Here is an 18,037-nt window from a genome sequence, read left to right as displayed (position 1 = left end):
TATGACTCAGTGTATTCTCTATATGAGGGGACCTTTTCTGCCCTTGTTTAGAAGGATGCATGGCAAAAATTTCATAGCAGCATTATTTGTAATGTGAATGGCAAAACACTGAGAAAAACGTAAATTTTATCTGTTTTGGAGAATTGGGCAGATAAACTATTTTAAATCCATTTAATGGGATTCTTAAAATATTTAAAATGAACATCCACTCCTTTTATCAACATAGATAAATCCTGATGCTCTAATGTTAAGTGTGAAAAAGTTATAACTAAATATAGAACTCATGATATCATATATGTAACCTTAAAACACATGTTAAATTACTATATCATTTTTATATCATTCTTGATGCACACATACATAGTAAAAGTATAACTTGTGTACAGCAAGGATGCTTCACCATTACAGGATAGTGACTAATGAGTCTATAATTATAATGGTTTATTTCTTTTTTTTAAAGAAAATATTAATTAAAGTAAATATGACAAAAATCATCTTTAGTGGTGGGCATGTGAATGTTTATTACTTTATGTTTTCTTTGGTATGTTTGTTTTTAATTAAAAGTAAAACATTTAAAGCACCGTAGGGATCCAGACATATATAGAATTTTCTCAATCTGGTAACTGGTAGCTGTAAAGAAACCAGACAATCTCTTATGAACTGGTGGAAAAAAGACAACTAATTTCACTTTCACTGCCGTAAAAACACAACTTTCCACTATTAACTTGTACACCTAGCCAATACAATATAACCAAAGAAAGATATGAAAGTTGTAAGTATAAGAAAGGAAGAGCAAAACTGTTGCATTTTTCTATCTAGAAAATCCAACAGAATCAAACAAGGATATTTAGAACCAACAAGCATGCTTAGGAAAATGGTTAAAGAGAAGTCTAAAGTTTACCAATCAGTAGTTTTTTCTATCCTCTTGTAACCATTTAGAAAATGTAATGAGAAAAAAAAATCTTTTTTTTAAAAGATGCTGCCTAAGGTTTTTTTTTTTTTTTAAGATTTATTTATTTATTTATACAAGCACTGGGCACAGTCAGAAGCGCGGGAGGGTGAGAGAATTCATCAGAACCAGAGCGGGGAGCAGAGCAGGCAGAAGGACCGAAGTACACTGCTGAGGGGCGCAGCAGGCAGCAGGAGAGGTCTGCGCGCCATGTGGGACCCTCCTCTGATGGCTGGGGAGCAGCCAGGGATCGAACTTGCACTGCAGAAGCTGCGGGCAGCTTTGCAACCCAGCGCTCAACCACTGTGCCACCGGGGAAGCCCATGAGAAAAAAAAAATCTTAAGAGCAACAGTGACAACACAAACATAATAAATACCTAGCATAAATAAGATATGCCCAAGGAATATTAATAAAAGTTATAACACATTACTAAAGGACATGAGCAATGACATGCATTAAGAGAAATAACATTCTATTTATATATTGCTGCATGTCAAACTACTCTATGAGTTAGTTACTTTAAAGAACTATGATTTATTTGTTTGCCATGATTCCTTAGACTGACATTCTTTGTGTTTCTGTTAGTCTCACCTGAGATCATGCATATGTTTTATAGTTGCTTGAAGGTTTGGCTAGAGCTGGAGAGTCCACAGGGGCCTAACACAGTTGACTAGGGGCTGTGACTCAGACACCCCAACTCCTCCTCTAGAGAGCTGGACTAGGCTTCTTCACAGCATGGTGGTCTTGGGGTTCCAAGAGAAAAGAGACGTTTGAAGTTCTATTAAGATGTAGCACCAGAAGTTAGTGTTATTTTTGCCTTATTCCATTAGTCCAAAAAGTCATACAACCTTCACATTTAAGAAATGGAGAAATGGACTCTACCTCTACAATATAAAAGCATCAAAGACATATTTCAATAAGGATCAAGGGCATCCTGGGATGAAGGAATTTTTGGTCATTAAACAAACTACCACACATTTCACATCACTGAACAGAAAGACTCAAAAATATATTGTTGCAAATTCTCTCTATAAAGTTAAATTCAATTCAATAAAAATCTGTATGGGCACATTTTAGAACATAATGAGCTGATACTAAAGTTGCACTAAAATCAAAAACATAAGGATAAATAGTCAAGAAGAATTACAAACAGATCAAAGGGAACTTGACCTATAACACACCCAAATTCACTAAAATTTTGTAATTAAAACAGTGTGTTATTAGTGCAAAGATAAGCAAATGGATCAATATGTGTGTGTGTGTGTGTGTGTGTGTATATATGTATATATATATATATATATGTAGACCTGTGTGTATGTTGAACTCTGTAATAATTAAAGGGCATGTCAATCACTGAGGAAAACTTTAATCACAGAACTAATCAATATTCTTTAAATAAATAAAAGTTAATGGGCCTCTGGTGGTGCAAGTGATTAAGTCTCAGCACTGTGAAGCTGTCTGTAGCCACTGCAGCTCAAGATCAATCCCCAGCCAGGGAGCTAACCCACATGACACAGCAGACCTCTCCTGTCTTGCCTGCTGCTCTCCTCAGCAGTATATTTCAGTAGGCCTACCTGTTGCTTCTCACTCTGTCTCTGGTGAATCCTCTCAGCCCTCCAACCTCTGGCCTATATCCCCAGCTCTTGTATGCATAAATAAAAAATTTAAACCTATGCATTATAATATGGACACAAGTATTTTCACATGGTACCATATTAGCATTAAGAGAACATAATGTTATATGTCCTTTTAATTTAGAAAGTATAAATAAATATTTTGGTGCATTTGGCTACAAATAAGTTATAACATTCTGGATAATGATGAATAAAGTGAAGAACCACGATATAGATGGGAGAACATATTTGCAACTCCCATTAATAAGGGATTAATATCCAAAGTGTATTAGTATTTTCTACACGACAATAAAAAAAGGAATAGGAGGGCAAGTAATTTCAGTAGGTAATGCACAGAAAAATAATTCAAATGACCAACAAACATAAAGATGCCCAATTCTTTAGTAATGGTAAAATGCAAATTAAAACAATGAGATTTGTTTACCTTCTTCTGACCAATTTGGAAAAATTTTAAAACTGATTGTATTCAGCCATGAAGACTCTCTATAAAGTAAGTGGTTTCATACACTGTTAGTGTCAATATGCATTCTTAAAAAAATTTCTAAGATTGAAACCATGCAAAACCTGGGGTGGGGGATGTGCTGGCAACTGTAATACATGACTCAAACTCAGAGCACTGGGTTTATTAACAAGGAGGAAATTGGAAAAATTGAGTTTTTAAACCCTCAAATGTCCAGCTGTCCTAACCCAGATAGTGTCCACAGTGTCCAGTAGTTCAAACCAAAAGTTGATTTTACAAGATGACGTTATTCCTTCAACTAGAGCTTAGAGATGGTGACACACCAATAAGTGGTGAAACAGGACCCTGCCCCTAGTGGAAACTGGAGGTAGCACCACAGTAATCTGAAGGCTGGGCTGCACAGCACCAGAAGCAACAAACCAGGAGGTAGTGCTGGATGTGGTGGAGGCAGTAACGGTGGTGTGGTGGAAATGCTGGAGCATCAGAATTGATGGACAGCTTTTAGAGATGGATGGATACAGGTCAGCAGTGCCAGTCATAGGTCAGCAGTGATGGCCAGCACTGGTCAGCAAGTGGCAATGTAGAGGATCAGGTTACCAGTGTTACAGCTTGTTAAGAGATGCTGGGCATAGGCCACTGGCAGACAACTCTTTCAGAAGCAGTGCCAGAAGATCAGGTACCAGTTTTACCAGTATACAGTTCTTTCAGCATGGGGCACAGGTGTCATTTTTACTACATTCAGTTGGTCTATTGGTACCTGTCAGCAGCAATATGGATGCAGAGCCAGAAGCAGGAGCAGCAGTCAGGCAGTGAGGCAGTGATTCGAAGTACAGATCACATGCAAAGATCTCAGTAAATAAGAGTGTGTAATAAAAGTCTCCATGAATGAATGAAGAGAATGTCTCAGTGAATGAAATTCTCTATGAATGAAGGTCTTGATCTATGAATGAAGCTATCTGCTGCCCTACTTATATTCCCTTCAGGGTATCTGCCTTTTAATTCTAATTAGTATCTTTTCAAAACTGACCCTATTTCCAGGACTTAATTGCTGCCCAAGCAAGTTCAAACCTGATTGGTCTTTGTCTGTTTATAAAACCTCACCAGTTTGAAAACCAAAACCCCACCAGTGTGTCAAACCTGCCCCAGTGCTAATTTGGTTGTCTTGCCCTGGGGTGCATTGGGGCTGGGCATGCATCGCTGTATACAGGAGACATGGGGCCTCCTCTTACAAGACCATACAGCAATTTCTATCAAAATTTAAAAAGTTTTACACTGTAATTTTTACCTTTAGAGTATATGTTTAATAGAGAAATTCATACAGGCATAAAAGGCGCCTATAGGAAGCTCATGTCCTCACTGAAAAGAGTCAGAAAACATCACCATCTATCTAAATTTCTACTAATAATTTAATAAACAATGTATTGCTCATTTATTCTAGAGAAGAACATGAAGCTATAAAAAATTAAACCCTTGAGTATTAAAAATATCAGGTGAAAATAAAGTGGTCACAGAACAATAGAAGGTGATCACATTTATACAGAAAGAAAAAGACAAGATTTATATATTTGTATTTCTTTTTTTAAAAGATTTATTTATTTATTTATACAAACACTGGGTACAGTCTGAAGTGCAGGAGGGTGAGAGAATTCACCAGAGCCAGAGCGGGAAACAGAACAGGCAGACTGACGAAATACACTGCTGAGGGGAGCGGCAGGCTGCAGGAGAGGTCTGCGCGCCATGTGGGACCCTCGAAGGTGGCCGATGATCAAACCAGTGCTGCAGAGGCTGCAGGCAGCTTCCCAGCCCAGCGCTCAACCGCTGTGCCACCGAGGAGGCCCTATATTTATATTTCTGCAGGTAAACAAATAGAAAAACTTTTAAGCGATTACCTCCAGGAAGAGGAGTAAAAAGGGAAAGAGTGAAAGTATAAAACTTCACATTTTAGTGTCTATGACTCACTTTTATAATTTTTACTAAAAGAATAAATGTATATATTATGATGTAAGATTTTTTTTTTAAATCAGAATAAAAGAAATTAGCTCATAGACTTTCATCAAGTTCCCAGAAGTTGCAGTGACAGTGATAAGGAGGGCAGTGAATGGAAACTTTCTTGCGAGTGAAAATGTTGAAGAAACTGGAGGTGTTTTGCCTGAGTAAGAGATGACTTCTGTTACTCCAGGGAACAGGCCTGTGGTAAAAATCCAAGACACAAATTGAAGCAACCTAACCATTGGAGACCCCCAGATATGAGTGGCCTGCTATGAAAAGCAGTGTGAATTTTTGTCTGATAAGAGTCAAACACCTCCACTTGTTAGGTTTTTTGAGAGTCATTAACTGTATTGGCAGGTAGATGTGAAAGGTCCCAGAATAAACAATCTAAATCTCAGGTTCTGGGATTCTAAATGTCCTGAGTAGAAATTAACACAGGAAATAATGTCCATGACCTAAACTACATAGTGAATATCTTAGACTGTGTCAAGAACTAACATCCTGACAGCTAACTAGAAGAACATAGCTTGATGAGAAAATTCTTAGAATTTTACTTTTGCACAGAGAAGTTCTATATTTTAAGTTTCAGTTCCTTTCCTATCAAATTCACAGAAGCATCTGCTTATCAAAAATACAGAATCCCAGGCCTTATCACACATTCCTAAATCAGAACATGCATTTTAATGAGATCCATTAGTGAGTCCCAATCTGAATTTGAACTATCACAAAACTTCTATTATTCCAGGTTTTCCAAGACTAATAATAAGGAACAGCTCAGTACATTAAAAACATACATATGAAAAACTATAAGTTTTGACTATTATTGTTCATAACCAGGGAGAAATGATGATGAAGAGAAAATAATAATGACCATGTGTACATATACAGGTACATATATCACATACAACTGTATATAGCACATATAAATGTATATGTATGTATACATACAAATGCACACAAATGAATTCTAATCTTAATGCTTCCTACCTGTCAGTTTCAGTGTTCAATAATTGTTTTACATTTTAAAGAGATCTTCGTTTACCCCCATTCCAAAAGTGAATAGCATTCTCAATTAAATGTTGAATAGAAGAAAATAGATAAACATTTTTCATGCTTTTCACATACTTTTATTTGAAAGTGGTTACTTCTTAGGACATCTTTAATTTTTTATTCTACATTTTATGGTATATTAAGAATTCTTTATATTGTGTTCAGCATGTTAATGGTTTTTAAGGTTTAACTCCTTAATCTTAAATTACTGGATTTTTATTTACTAGATTTTTAGCATTTTTTTTTTCACATCAGGATTATTGGGGGTTGGGGTTTGTGGAAGAGGTTATTATGAAAGAAGATTAAATAATCTCTTCAAGTGGAAAAATCTTCCAGGTAGCTTGAGATAATCTAATTACCAGCTAAAGCCTGAGCAAAAAAATTACTGGCTTCCTATTTACTTTACTATATACATTTCCTGAAACATTTTGGCTTCTCACTGTGTGCAGAGGCATTTAATGGAAAATAATGAATTCAGCAATGTATGAGGACATCACAGCTAAACCTTTTGCTGGATCTTCACAAAACATTGCTTTTCATAAACAGTTTCCTAACAAGTCATGCTGACTCTCAGCAGGCTTTGCAGAGTTTAGAGCATACTCTACCCAACCGTTCCCAGATGGAAAATATGCTCTTGAAATTGGATGGTTTTTTAAGTATAATTCTCCATAGCTTTCTGAAAGAGGAAAAAATAAGCTTGAACAGAATGCATTTAGTAGTATGGCCTATAATTCCCCAGCATCCCACATATTTGGATGTTTTTGCTTTTGGCAGTGGAATTTTTCTAATTTAATTAACTCATTAGCGTTAGCAGATGACACAGTGTGAAAATTCTTTTCCTAAGTCACTTATCTAATATTCCAATCCACTGGGTTTACATGTTCACTTTATCTATTTTTTAATGTTATTTATTTATCTGATTCATGTAGACACTGACTTTTTCTGTAACAGTTCATGGGCAACATATAGTCATTTCATGTAAAATATGGAAAACCTCTCTTAAATCAGTAAATGGAGACAAGGCAAAGGAGGGAACTAACTAGCAGGGAAAATCTTGACAAAGAAAGGCAGGGAGAAAAAGAACAGATGGTTGGAGAAGAGCAGCCAGAGCTGAAATGCTTATCTTGGTCCAAGCCCCTGCCATTCTGTCTGTTAGCTTTTACTTCATACAGTGCAAAAATGTAGCAATACTTTGTGTCTGGAAATCAGCTGCCATGCTTCCAATGACAATAAAGGCAAGTTTTCCAGGATAATCCTAACCAAAAATGGATATTCTTTGATCCAAATCATTCATTTATTCATTCATTCACATATTTTTCACCTTTATTTTACTAGCTTTATTTTACTAATATACATGTACATATTAGTAAAAATAAAAATATATAGTATACATGCATATATATATATATAGTCCCTCTTAGATTTCAAACTTCCTTGAGATTTGATGATTTGTAATTTAGATCTTTGCTCTTTCTTTGTCTCCTTCCTTCTCTCCCTACCATACCTCTATCTTTGGGAACTAAATCAGGATCTAGGACAAAATAAATAGATATTGAATACATATTAATGAATTAAGACAACATAAATAGATATTGAATACATATTATTAATGAATTATGAATGACATTAATTCTACTAATTATATTTAACAGCTATTGAGTATCTACTCCAGTATTTTAAGACTGGCATCACTGTCTCATAGTAACTTTCCTTAGGTGTTTGCTGTTGTTTCTATTAATTTACAGATGAAGAAATAGAGTCCAAGAGATGTTAAAACATTGTAAGTGACAATTTCGAAATTTGAGCTCAAAACTATCTGGATGTTGCTGCAAAGAATGATGATGACATGGCATAAACACTAACGAGGGCTCTCAACATGTCCCTACTGAGAGAGATTTACCCTTAGTTTCTGTAGAAAATAATTAAGTATTAGGTAATAGAAAGTGTTGACACTGAATTGTGAGGGTGAATTTTATGGTATGTGTATTTGATCTCAGTTTACAAAGAGATTTCTATAATACAGACTGGAAATCACTGAATTTGGGATGTTTTAGCGGTTTCAAGAGCTTTTCCTGTCTTCCATTCCTAAAGACCTTTGTTCAATTTATTATTGACTTTTTATTCCAAATATATTGAAGGTGCATATTAAACAAAGGCCACCATTTCCAGTCTCTGGTGCCTCATGTTGGCACTTATTTATATAAGGGGGGGTTTGGGGCAGTAATTTTAGGGGTCTGGTTAGCATTTAAATAAGGAACTATAAGCTACTGAATAGCTTCTAGGGTGCGAAGTGTAATAAACATGAACTCATGAAATTATTTGTTAGGACCAGTTTTTATCATCATGCAAAATTTTCCTTCACTTCAGAAAAAAAGCTGTTGTCACATTCCTCAGAGAGTGTTTCCAACCACTAGTTTATCTGGCAAGAGTGGACACCACATTTGGGAATTCCCAGCATTCAGCTTTCTTCCAACTCAGATTTAAATAGACATTTTGTAGCTGAGAATCACTTAACTTGGTATTTTTTATTCTCACGTCCAGAATGAAGTCAACAGTTTTCTGTTCAGTCAGAACATGTAAACACACACACACACCACTCATCCACAGACACACTCACAGAGACTCATCCTTCCCTATATACCTCACAAATGGATGTATCAATAGCAGAAAGTTATTGAGCTGATATATCTTCCAAAAGGAAACTGTTGTTAAAGTATAGAAAAACCAACTACTTTCCTTTATGTGAACTTAACAGATCAGGATGAAAGGATTCCATTATAAAGCTGACAGTTTCAAACATTATTTTTGGTACCTATAAGCAAATCTCACAGATACAAATTTCTTCTTATCCTCTCCTGATGTTTGCTCTTTGCAATGAGAGAAGGTGCGGTATAGAACAGTGGGGAGAAAGGGAGAAGATTTTGGAGCATTTGAGTCACAGCTCCCTGTCACTCTTGTCTTTGGTATTGGCCATTCTTACTCTCATTCTGAGTTTCTAAGGCATTTGCACATTAAATTGGAATCTTGTTTTGATAGTTCCATCTTCAGTCAACATTATTTTCTGCACAAAGCAAAAGATGAGTTTAAACTGTATTATTAGTGAGTCAGGGAGAATGGGTGTAGGGAGAAAGGTGCTGATGCAGATTTTAATTGCCATTTTTCTTTTGGTCAGAGTTTACAGATTAAGACTTGCTGGTTGCAGTAACTGCTGAGTTCAGCCTGTCCTGCGGCCCTTTAGGAAGGTAAGGGAGCCAAAAAGGGGCAGAACTTCACCTTCTCATACTGGTGCCCAGTTGATTGCATGTTGTAGTCATTCAGAAATCTTAAAATACTGAAGTGTTATTTCCCTAGTGATCCCATTATTTGTTCTGAGGACAACTGCCCAGGTGACTTTAAGAGGCAGCAAACTTTGAGAACTGCTTTTACCAGTAATTGACAAAAACTGGCTGCGTTTATCACAATCTGGTGACTGGGGCCTACACACCTAGAGTTCAGTGTTCGAGCATTAGTATGTCTTGCCAGCTCCCGGATGATTCTGAAGTGCAGTCAGGGTGGAGGTATCTTGTCAGGGATGGGAAACTCACTGCCTGTTTTATTTTGTTTTTTTTTTTTTTTCCATGTGCAGCTCTACAATTATTCTTTATAGGAGTTATACCATGGGGGAGCCCATGTGTGGGTGTTACATGGGAAATGGGGGGTACCCATGAGCTTACACAGTCTGTTTTCTGGACATTTAGGAGGCTGCAAATATTCATTATTTACAGTGTCTATTGGTTAATGAAGCTACTGAATCATATGAATCTAGGTGTGGAAAGATGATATCATACATTATCTCATTGAAACCTCACAATAGCGTAGTAAGAAAAGCAGATTAGGAAATGTAAACTCACAGAAGTAAAGGAATGTGCTCAAATGGCATAGCAAAGAAGGCAGAGAGCCAAATCTAGTGCCTTTTGGCTCTGCCATTTTTCTCCATTTCTTCTGCCACTACCATTAATATTTCAAAGCAGGAATGGGAAGTAGGGGAATCAGAGAGGCAGAAATTGAGTTAGAGACAACTATTTTCCATCTCAGTTTGTGAGAATGTATGTCTGAGTGTGAGTGTATATGTGAGTGAGTGTGTGTCTGCAATGTATGATTATGTGCATGTGAGGAAGTATGCCTTTGAGGTTTTGTTTGATTATTGGCCCTTTAAAATTATACGGTCTATTAACAAGGTTTAGCAGAAAAAATAAATTCTGACATCTTTAATAATATTGAAGAGTCTGTCTAGCACTGATAGGCTATTACTATCTGTGAGAAAAAGTAAAGAATTTATTAAGGGCAACTCAGATTTCTGCAGATATCAAGAAATAGTATTTTCATCAGAGAAGTACATGAGGGGAGAGGGGAGATAGTATCAGTGATCATCCTTCAATAAAAAAGATGCTTAATATCCTGTCTTCCTTCAATTGTTTAACCATTTTCCTTTCCACAGAGGGAGGGAGAAACCTTCAACCAATCACTTTGAAGTAATGTGCTTTCTTTATGCTCAGAGATATGAGAAGTCATAGCAAAGACACGAATATGACTAGGTTTATGGCACTTGCTATGCTACTGGTGTAGGCAGTGTATAAACAATAATTTTAGGTTAATAATATTCTAAAATCATGACAAAATGTCTTCTTTGAGATTTGGGTATTTCTATGTATGTTTGGATAAATAAGTAATTTCAGAGTTATAAATAAATTTGTAGTTGTTTGTTTTAGCAATGTTTATTGCTGCTCTGTTCTTTCTGTGTTTACAAAGGTATAACATCCATTTATTCATATGAACAAGTGTTCAATGAGTGTCTGTCGTATTGCTATGCCTCAGGTATTATTCTTCCTTGGGGAATCAACTACTGTCCCTGACCTCATGGACTCTACTAAAACTTTTAATTCCATGAATTATTCATAAAGGTCACAAAAGGAAGCCAGGGGTTGCCCAAGAATAGCTGGCTGCTTGTCCAAAGTTATCTCCATGGGGTGTGCATAGATCATCAAGCCTTGAAAGGAGAAACTATTGTAGATATGTCAAACAGAGAGGTATTTAATATAAGGAAATTTTTATGAAACTGGGGGAAAGATTAGAGGAGCAAAAGTAGTAAGATTGTGGTATTCCAAGACAGGGAAGAGGCTACAGCTTTTTCTTATGCCCATTAGTTAGAGGAATCAAAGAAGTTACTGGAGACTATAGCTACCTCCTGTTGATGCTGCTTAACTGGTTTGAAGCAGATGGCTTGTCCTTTTTTGTTGCCTTCTCTTCTCCTCTCACATTCACTGTTGACAGAATCCAACCTGTTCAACTCAATAGAATCCTTTATAATTTGGTTTACACCTCTAGTCTTGCAACATAGGGAGGAGGAGAGCAGGGGGTGGTAAAATCCAAGAATCAAAGGGCAAGAGTCTGGGCATTGCAGCTTACCCTCAGATTTTTCCTTCAGGTTTTCAAACTCAGGAAATTATTATTAAGACAGTGAAGTGTGGTCAAATTTGAAATCTAACTAAAACTAAGTTTATTGACTGACGTATGGCCTCCCACATTCAAATGTTGATGATATCTAAATCCCCAATATGAAGATATTTGGAGTAGGACCTTTCAGGATATAATTAATTTTAAATGAAGTCATAAGAGTATAGGCCTCAATCCAATAGGACTTGTGTCCATGTAAGAAAAGGAAGAGACAGCAGAAGCATGTGGGTAAAAGAAAAGGTCATGTGAGGGTACTGAGAGAAGGTATCCAAATGCAAGCTAAGGAGAGAATACTTACCAAAACCCAACTCTGCCAGCACCTTGTTCTTGAACTTCTAGCCCTTGAACTCAGGCAGAAAACAAATTTCTGATGTTTAAGCCGCCTACTCTGTGGTATTCTGTTATGGTAGTACAAATTGACTAGTATACTAACCCAATACATAAATAGTGATTATAAAGAATCAGATGCCAAATTGCAAATCTAAACTGAAATCTAACTTTAAAGGATGGTCCTCTTATATTTGCTTGTCAGCACATTTTTATATAAGCAGAAATATATGGAAATGCATTTGGAAGACTGCTTGCTGATAGTGGTTTCTGAGCAAGAGAGTTAGTTAGTTGATACAAATGGTCACTATTAGTACCAGAGCATCTTAGGGATCTGATTCATTTCTTCTCTAGGCTGTGGTCCTTGTTGGGTAAGTAAATGTGGGCAATTTTTCCCCTACAGTGCCAGAGGTGGTGTGTAAGTGTACACCTTGCTAGCTTTCCCTTTGTGTTTTGTTTCTTCTGGTTGATATAGTTTTGATCCTTTTAGATAACTTTACTCTGATTATTTCCAGGATTGTTTTGTTTGGAAGACAGAGATAGTTGATATACTTAGGCTGATAATTGGCAGGATACATTTCTATAGCTGTCCTGCTTATAGCCATAGACTGTGCTCATATAATAATTGGTTAATACCTGTGCCTTATCAGTTGCTAAATGTTTTGAATGTTAGTCTGTGTCTATCAAAATGTATGAAATAAACTTGACTTGGTTAAGCAGTTCAATCAACTAGCCACTTAGGCACACAGGTTATTGAGAACTATCAAGAGGACCTCCATTTCCCAAAATGACAGCCTCATCAGCCTATTATGGAGTATAAAATCCTGTCAGTAGAACTGTTCCTTAATGAATTTAATCACATTTACCTGAAGGGAAAATCAACATACCTAATATTAAAGATTGCCTGCTATGTTCTAGGTACTGGCAAAACTCTTTAAATGGAATTTTTCACTAAACAAAACGATGGTTCTATTATGAAGTAAGTCTTATTATTAATGCCATTTTTTCCTTGTACCAACTCAGGCTTAAATTAGATAAATAACTTGTTTAACATTATCATCTGGTAAGGAGTAGAGAATCAAATTCTAAGATTAGTTAGTGTGTTTAAAACAAACAAATTATCTTAGCCTGCAAGACCGTGTATGGTGTAATTGTGGCTAATCTCAGAACTTAGATTGTGTAATTGTGTAATCTCAGAATTTTTCTCACTTTTTTTTTTTTTCAACTTTGTTCCTAAGAAACTAGTCCCCTATTGGGTCACATTTCCTTTCCCCTTTCCAAACTCCCTCGCAGCACAGACTTGGCCCTCTACCTGAAATAATCTCCACCCATGTATTTTTTTGTACATGCCTGGCTCTTAACCATTACAGTTCTATCTAGAATTGTCTTCCCTTCACATTCTTGACACTTTGTTATGCCATCTATTGGGGAAAGGGAACTACTTCCCTCGTAGAAGCTACCTATTATCATTTTGAGTTAATTATTTGTTTGTTTGCTTATTCTCTAAGACCCCGCCCCCCACTAGAATGTAAGTTCTATGAAGGCAGGGTTATGGTCTCTCTTATACATAGTGCTGTCACCAACATCTAAGTTACAGGTCCTCTGGACATTAGGCACGCAATAAATATTTGCAAAATGCCAAAAGATGATCTATTGTGACCTATAAAACATCAAGACTTTTTGAGATAAGGCTTAGGAGGGCAAGTTTTTGATAGAGGGGAACATATAGGGGCCTGATTGATCTCTCTAACTGGAGTCATCATTATAGAGAGTAGTCTGAGCTATCAGTGCACATTGTCACTGAGATGAGAAGGGAGCTACAAAGTGCGTGGTGATCACAGAAAGCAGATAAGGTCACACCTTACACCCAAGTTCATTTGACTAATAGTTTTCCGTATAATAATAATATAAAAGAACTTTTGGTATAATTTTCATTGCTACATCCTGCTAAGAAGTAAAGATTGAGCATCCTGCTAAGAAGTAAAGATTGAGCATATTATAAGTGAAAAACTATTTCAGGTGATGGTGGCAATTAATAAGGTAAGTCCCTAAGGACTTCTAGAAAACTTGGGAGAGAAAGAAATTGTTGCCAAATGGAGTAGACTAGAAAGGTCTTGGGAAGGAGATGGGATCTGAGCCAGGCCCTGGAGCAAGGGGAGGAATAGACCAGATGGAGTTGAGAGGTATGATTAAAAGCATGGTCTCAAGAATGTTCTTAGTGTGTTCAGGCATCATAAGAGACTGGTTGGCAGAAAGTGGGCCTTGAACATGATGTTAAAAAATTTTGATTTTTATCCTGAATTCAGAGTGGACTCCCAGGAGCTTCTGAGTGGACTGGTAATGAATTAAAATTAGTGTTTTTACTGAAAGTGAGAGTTGGAAAGTTGAAGATGGAGGAGAAAGCCTATGACTGGAAAGGAATAACTGACTATACCCTGGCTGGGGCACAATAGTCTAAGCGTCTTTCTGGGGAGGCAACCAGGAAAAAGGCCATATGCTGTGAGGGATGTGAGGTCGTGTCTGTTGCATCCATATAAGACTTGGAGCAAGTTGTGACAATATTTCTTTTCAAATTTATTAAAAACTGATTGGCATAGCACTTTATTAAATTCAGCTTTTCTATACCAACAGCGCAATGGCTATGTGTTCTTTGCAGAAAATGAGCAATTTATGTATCACAAAGTTCCTTGTGAATCATCAAAGACATTACATATTGTTAACCAGTATTTATGGTTAACTTATCTGTGAGTAAATATAACTTACATGTGAGTTATACCATCTTCTCATTAAACCATTTTTACCTACATCATCAATCACCACTGCTCTCTGTCACTGCAGCTGAAAAAGAGGAGATTTATGGAGGCTAAATGACTTGCACAAAGTCACTTAATTATGGGGAGGAAAATCTAGACTCATCTAATTCTTTTATTTTAAGCCTTTTACATCTTGATAAAAACTGGAAGCTAGTGCTTAATAGATATGAAACAGTCATAATATGTATGATACAACTAGATTATTTAGTCATCCTAGTATAAATAATATTAGTGAAATGCAGGGATTCATTCTATTTGATATGGTAAAATGCAGTGGGTTTCCAATACATACTCATTGACAGTAACAATATCATCTACCACTCATTGTGAATCAACATGTCCCAAAGGGAATGTATCTTATGTTTCTCAAATATTAAATCAAACACTTTTAAATTAAATGTTGATAATAATGTTCATGTTTCAATCTCCCCTCATTGGGCCTTAGGCTCAGCAATGCTTGGTTATGGTGTATGGCTTTGTCAGCTTGAACTTATGGAATTTGCAGACAGCATATATGTGCATAGTAACAGAATGATTCTGGCTGATAGAGAAAGGGTGGGTGTGCAGCAAGTGTGGCATGAAACGGACTGTTTGCTTTTTTCCATAGTCTGCTGATTTGACCTGCAAACCCATACCCCAACTCCATTAGCAAAACCTATAAAAACACAAGGGCCTCCATAAAGACAACTCTGACATTTGCAACCCAGAGAAATCTTTTGAGTTGAGAGAGCCCAGTTCTATACTTCTTATTTGGACCTGAGTATTTTTGGCTGCAACACTTGTTCCTGGTTAGAAAGTTAAAAACAAGGATCTAAACACTATTCACTTGGATAGTAAAACACATGTTCACTTTTTGCAGTGACCCTGGAAACAGAAGGGGAATTTTTATAAATCACAAAGGAAAATAAATAACTTCACCCATGGAGGGAAAGAGACAGCTTGAGAAAAGGGACTTTGGAAAACGGCTGTCTCTAGACAGCAGTCTCGTGGTAAGTACTAAATATTCATTTACCACTCTATATGTTTTGGCTTAAAATGCATTATTCTTTGACTGTTATTTCCTGAACTCTGTGCTTTTGAAACCTCTATTCCAGTTACCCCATTAGCAATATCCCCTGGGATTGTGTTTCATTTATTTTTTATAAACTCAAAAGCCAGCAAATTATTGGAATGTTTATATAGTGTCTTAATAGGCAAATGTCATAATCTGTCAACATTATATATAATTACATTAATTCCAGCTGAAGTAGACTTTAACCTATACAAAAACACTACTGTACAGCAATGCCGAACCCTGAACCTATATATAGTTGTTCCATCACCCATTTATCTTAACTTTGGGGATACGTTGAATAAGAATTCAATAGATCTTCAGATATTGAAGAGTGAAGAAAGTTTCTGAGACCTTTGTAGGTATGTAAATTAATTCAGTTCTTCATAAACTTTCCTTCTAAAAGTTTAAATGATGATGAACATCATTAACCTGGCTGGGTTTGCTTCTGTGTGTATGAGAATTTGATTAGTCCCAGGAAATAGACTAAGACCCTGATTTCTGAAGGCTGGCCACTTTTTCACAGTCTGTGAGCTAAGATGTGTGGGTCACCTCTTCTAGCCTGTAATGCATATGACAGAACAAGAAATCAAATCAAGCAAGACATTCTTTTCTCTTTTGCTCATAAACTGAAATAGAAATTTAGCTTGGTTCCTTCTTTAGTCTGCTGTAAAAGGATGTGTTTTATTCATTTGTGGACTTGCAGTGCCTCTTCCAGAGTCTGGGTCAGAGTAAGTGCCCAATAAAATATTTGTTGATTTGTTGAAATAATCAGTTACACTTTTCTAAATCTGCTGCTAGTAGTCTTGCTCTGTTGGGGTATAGATTAGCTATTTACACCATAACCATTTTCCACCTCACACACTGTTCATTGATGTAAGTTTCTAGGAACTGAGAAAAAGGGTTGCATTAAACTTGTGTTTAGTCCATCTCTTGTTATTAGAATCAACTTAAGTGCCTGTGTGCTCCCACAAATACATGTGACTTCATCACATTTCCTAGATTTTGCCATTTCCAGACAGAATCGGGTGAAGATGATGTTTGTACACATTTTATATGTCTATTCCCTTTTCAGCTTCTGAGGAAACTTGAAATAAAGAGATAATTTCTCAGCCACTCCTTTGCAGATGAAAATGCTTTTTACATATCAACATGCCAATATCTCCTGCTTGGGTGGAGATAGAGATGCCCAAATAGTATGATTTGAGTAGCACAGAGAAGGTTCTGTTTATCTAAAAATAACATCCTTACTGATTGTTCCCTCAGGCTCCAAATTCTGCCTCAGTTCCTGGAGATATGCAAGGACGCTATAAAAGTCTACTAAACTTTTGTCTTTCAAGTGTTAGCAGTAGCACTTGTCATAAAAGGACTTGGATCATTCCCAAATGTCAACCAGATGAGGATTCTTTTGAAGGAATTGGTAAACTAGGATGCAGAGCACCGAGTGATGGAGTGCAGAGCTGGCTTTGGGGTGTGTGGGAGAGAGGAAGTAGATTACCATGAGGGCATTGGGGACCTAATGAAATCTTTGCCCACGTTTAAATTTTGCTTAGGGGCAACCTTAAATATGAGCATAATTCAAATCCTGTCATATTAGCAGTGCTGACTGAAAGCTGAAAGCCGAGCTTGCATTCCCATTAGTGTGTGGCTCTACCCCAAGTCTTGTGGGGGCTGTGAATCTGTTTCTTGACTTATGGCATAAAAGAATACTGTGAAAATGAGAACTTGTTGCTTGGCACCACCTAAGAAACTTAATCCTGTTAAATTTCTTTAAATGATGCTTAGGAGAGTTTTTATACTAGTGAAATATCTTCCTTGCTTCCTAGAGGCAGATTAAGAGTTCCATCTGCATATCCAGATTGGAGAGATCCTGAAAAAGAATGTGCTCTCCTGTGACTATGTGGCCGAGTATGGGCTGCCTAAATGCTGTTCAACATTATACAACTTAAGCCATATGACTGTAATTTTGACCTGTATCTTATGCTATTTTTTCTTCATATATAATGCTAATGCTGGGACAATACCAAGATTATTCTCGTTGAGTTCATTTTTGGACAGTGGGAACCATTTAAAAACCTTTTGAGTGAGGAGTTCTGTTGTGATTTTCAGGAAACGAGATAAATGGGGGATGGAATCAAAGCTGACTCTCCTGTGCAGAACCTGAATCCAAGGCACTGCCCTAGTCTTCGGTCTTTGGCGTCATGCTGAAACCACACAAATAACTAGGCAAGGAGCAAATAGGGATGCTTCTAGATAAGGGTTGCTGGAAA

At 36.7% G+C, this 18,037-nt stretch overlaps 1 protein-coding gene across 2 annotated transcripts in view; it reads left to right on the top strand.

Moving 5' to 3' along the window:
• Nucleotides 1–15,636: 15,636 nt before the first annotated feature.
• Nucleotides 15,637–18,037, top strand: part of NCKAP5 (NCK associated protein 5) — a gene marked incomplete at both ends in the record, with an annotated part of 781,067 nt that continues 778,666 nt past the window's right edge. For both annotated transcript variants that reach the window (XM_084239032.1, XM_084239031.1), the window contains one exon: nucleotides 15,637–15,705. In XM_084239032.1, coding sequence (XP_084095158.1) covers nucleotides 15,637–15,705 — 69 coding nt within the window. The remainder of the gene's footprint in view (nucleotides 15,706–18,037) is intronic.

The sequence above is a fragment of the Talpa europaea genome, assembly GCF_964194135.1.
Source record: "Talpa europaea genome assembly, chromosome: 1".
In the NCBI taxonomy this organism is placed as follows: Eukaryota; Metazoa; Chordata; class Mammalia; order Eulipotyphla; family Talpidae; genus Talpa; species Talpa europaea.
The sequence above is the reverse complement of the archived record's forward strand: the minus strand, read 5'-3'. Positions and strand labels throughout refer to the sequence as shown.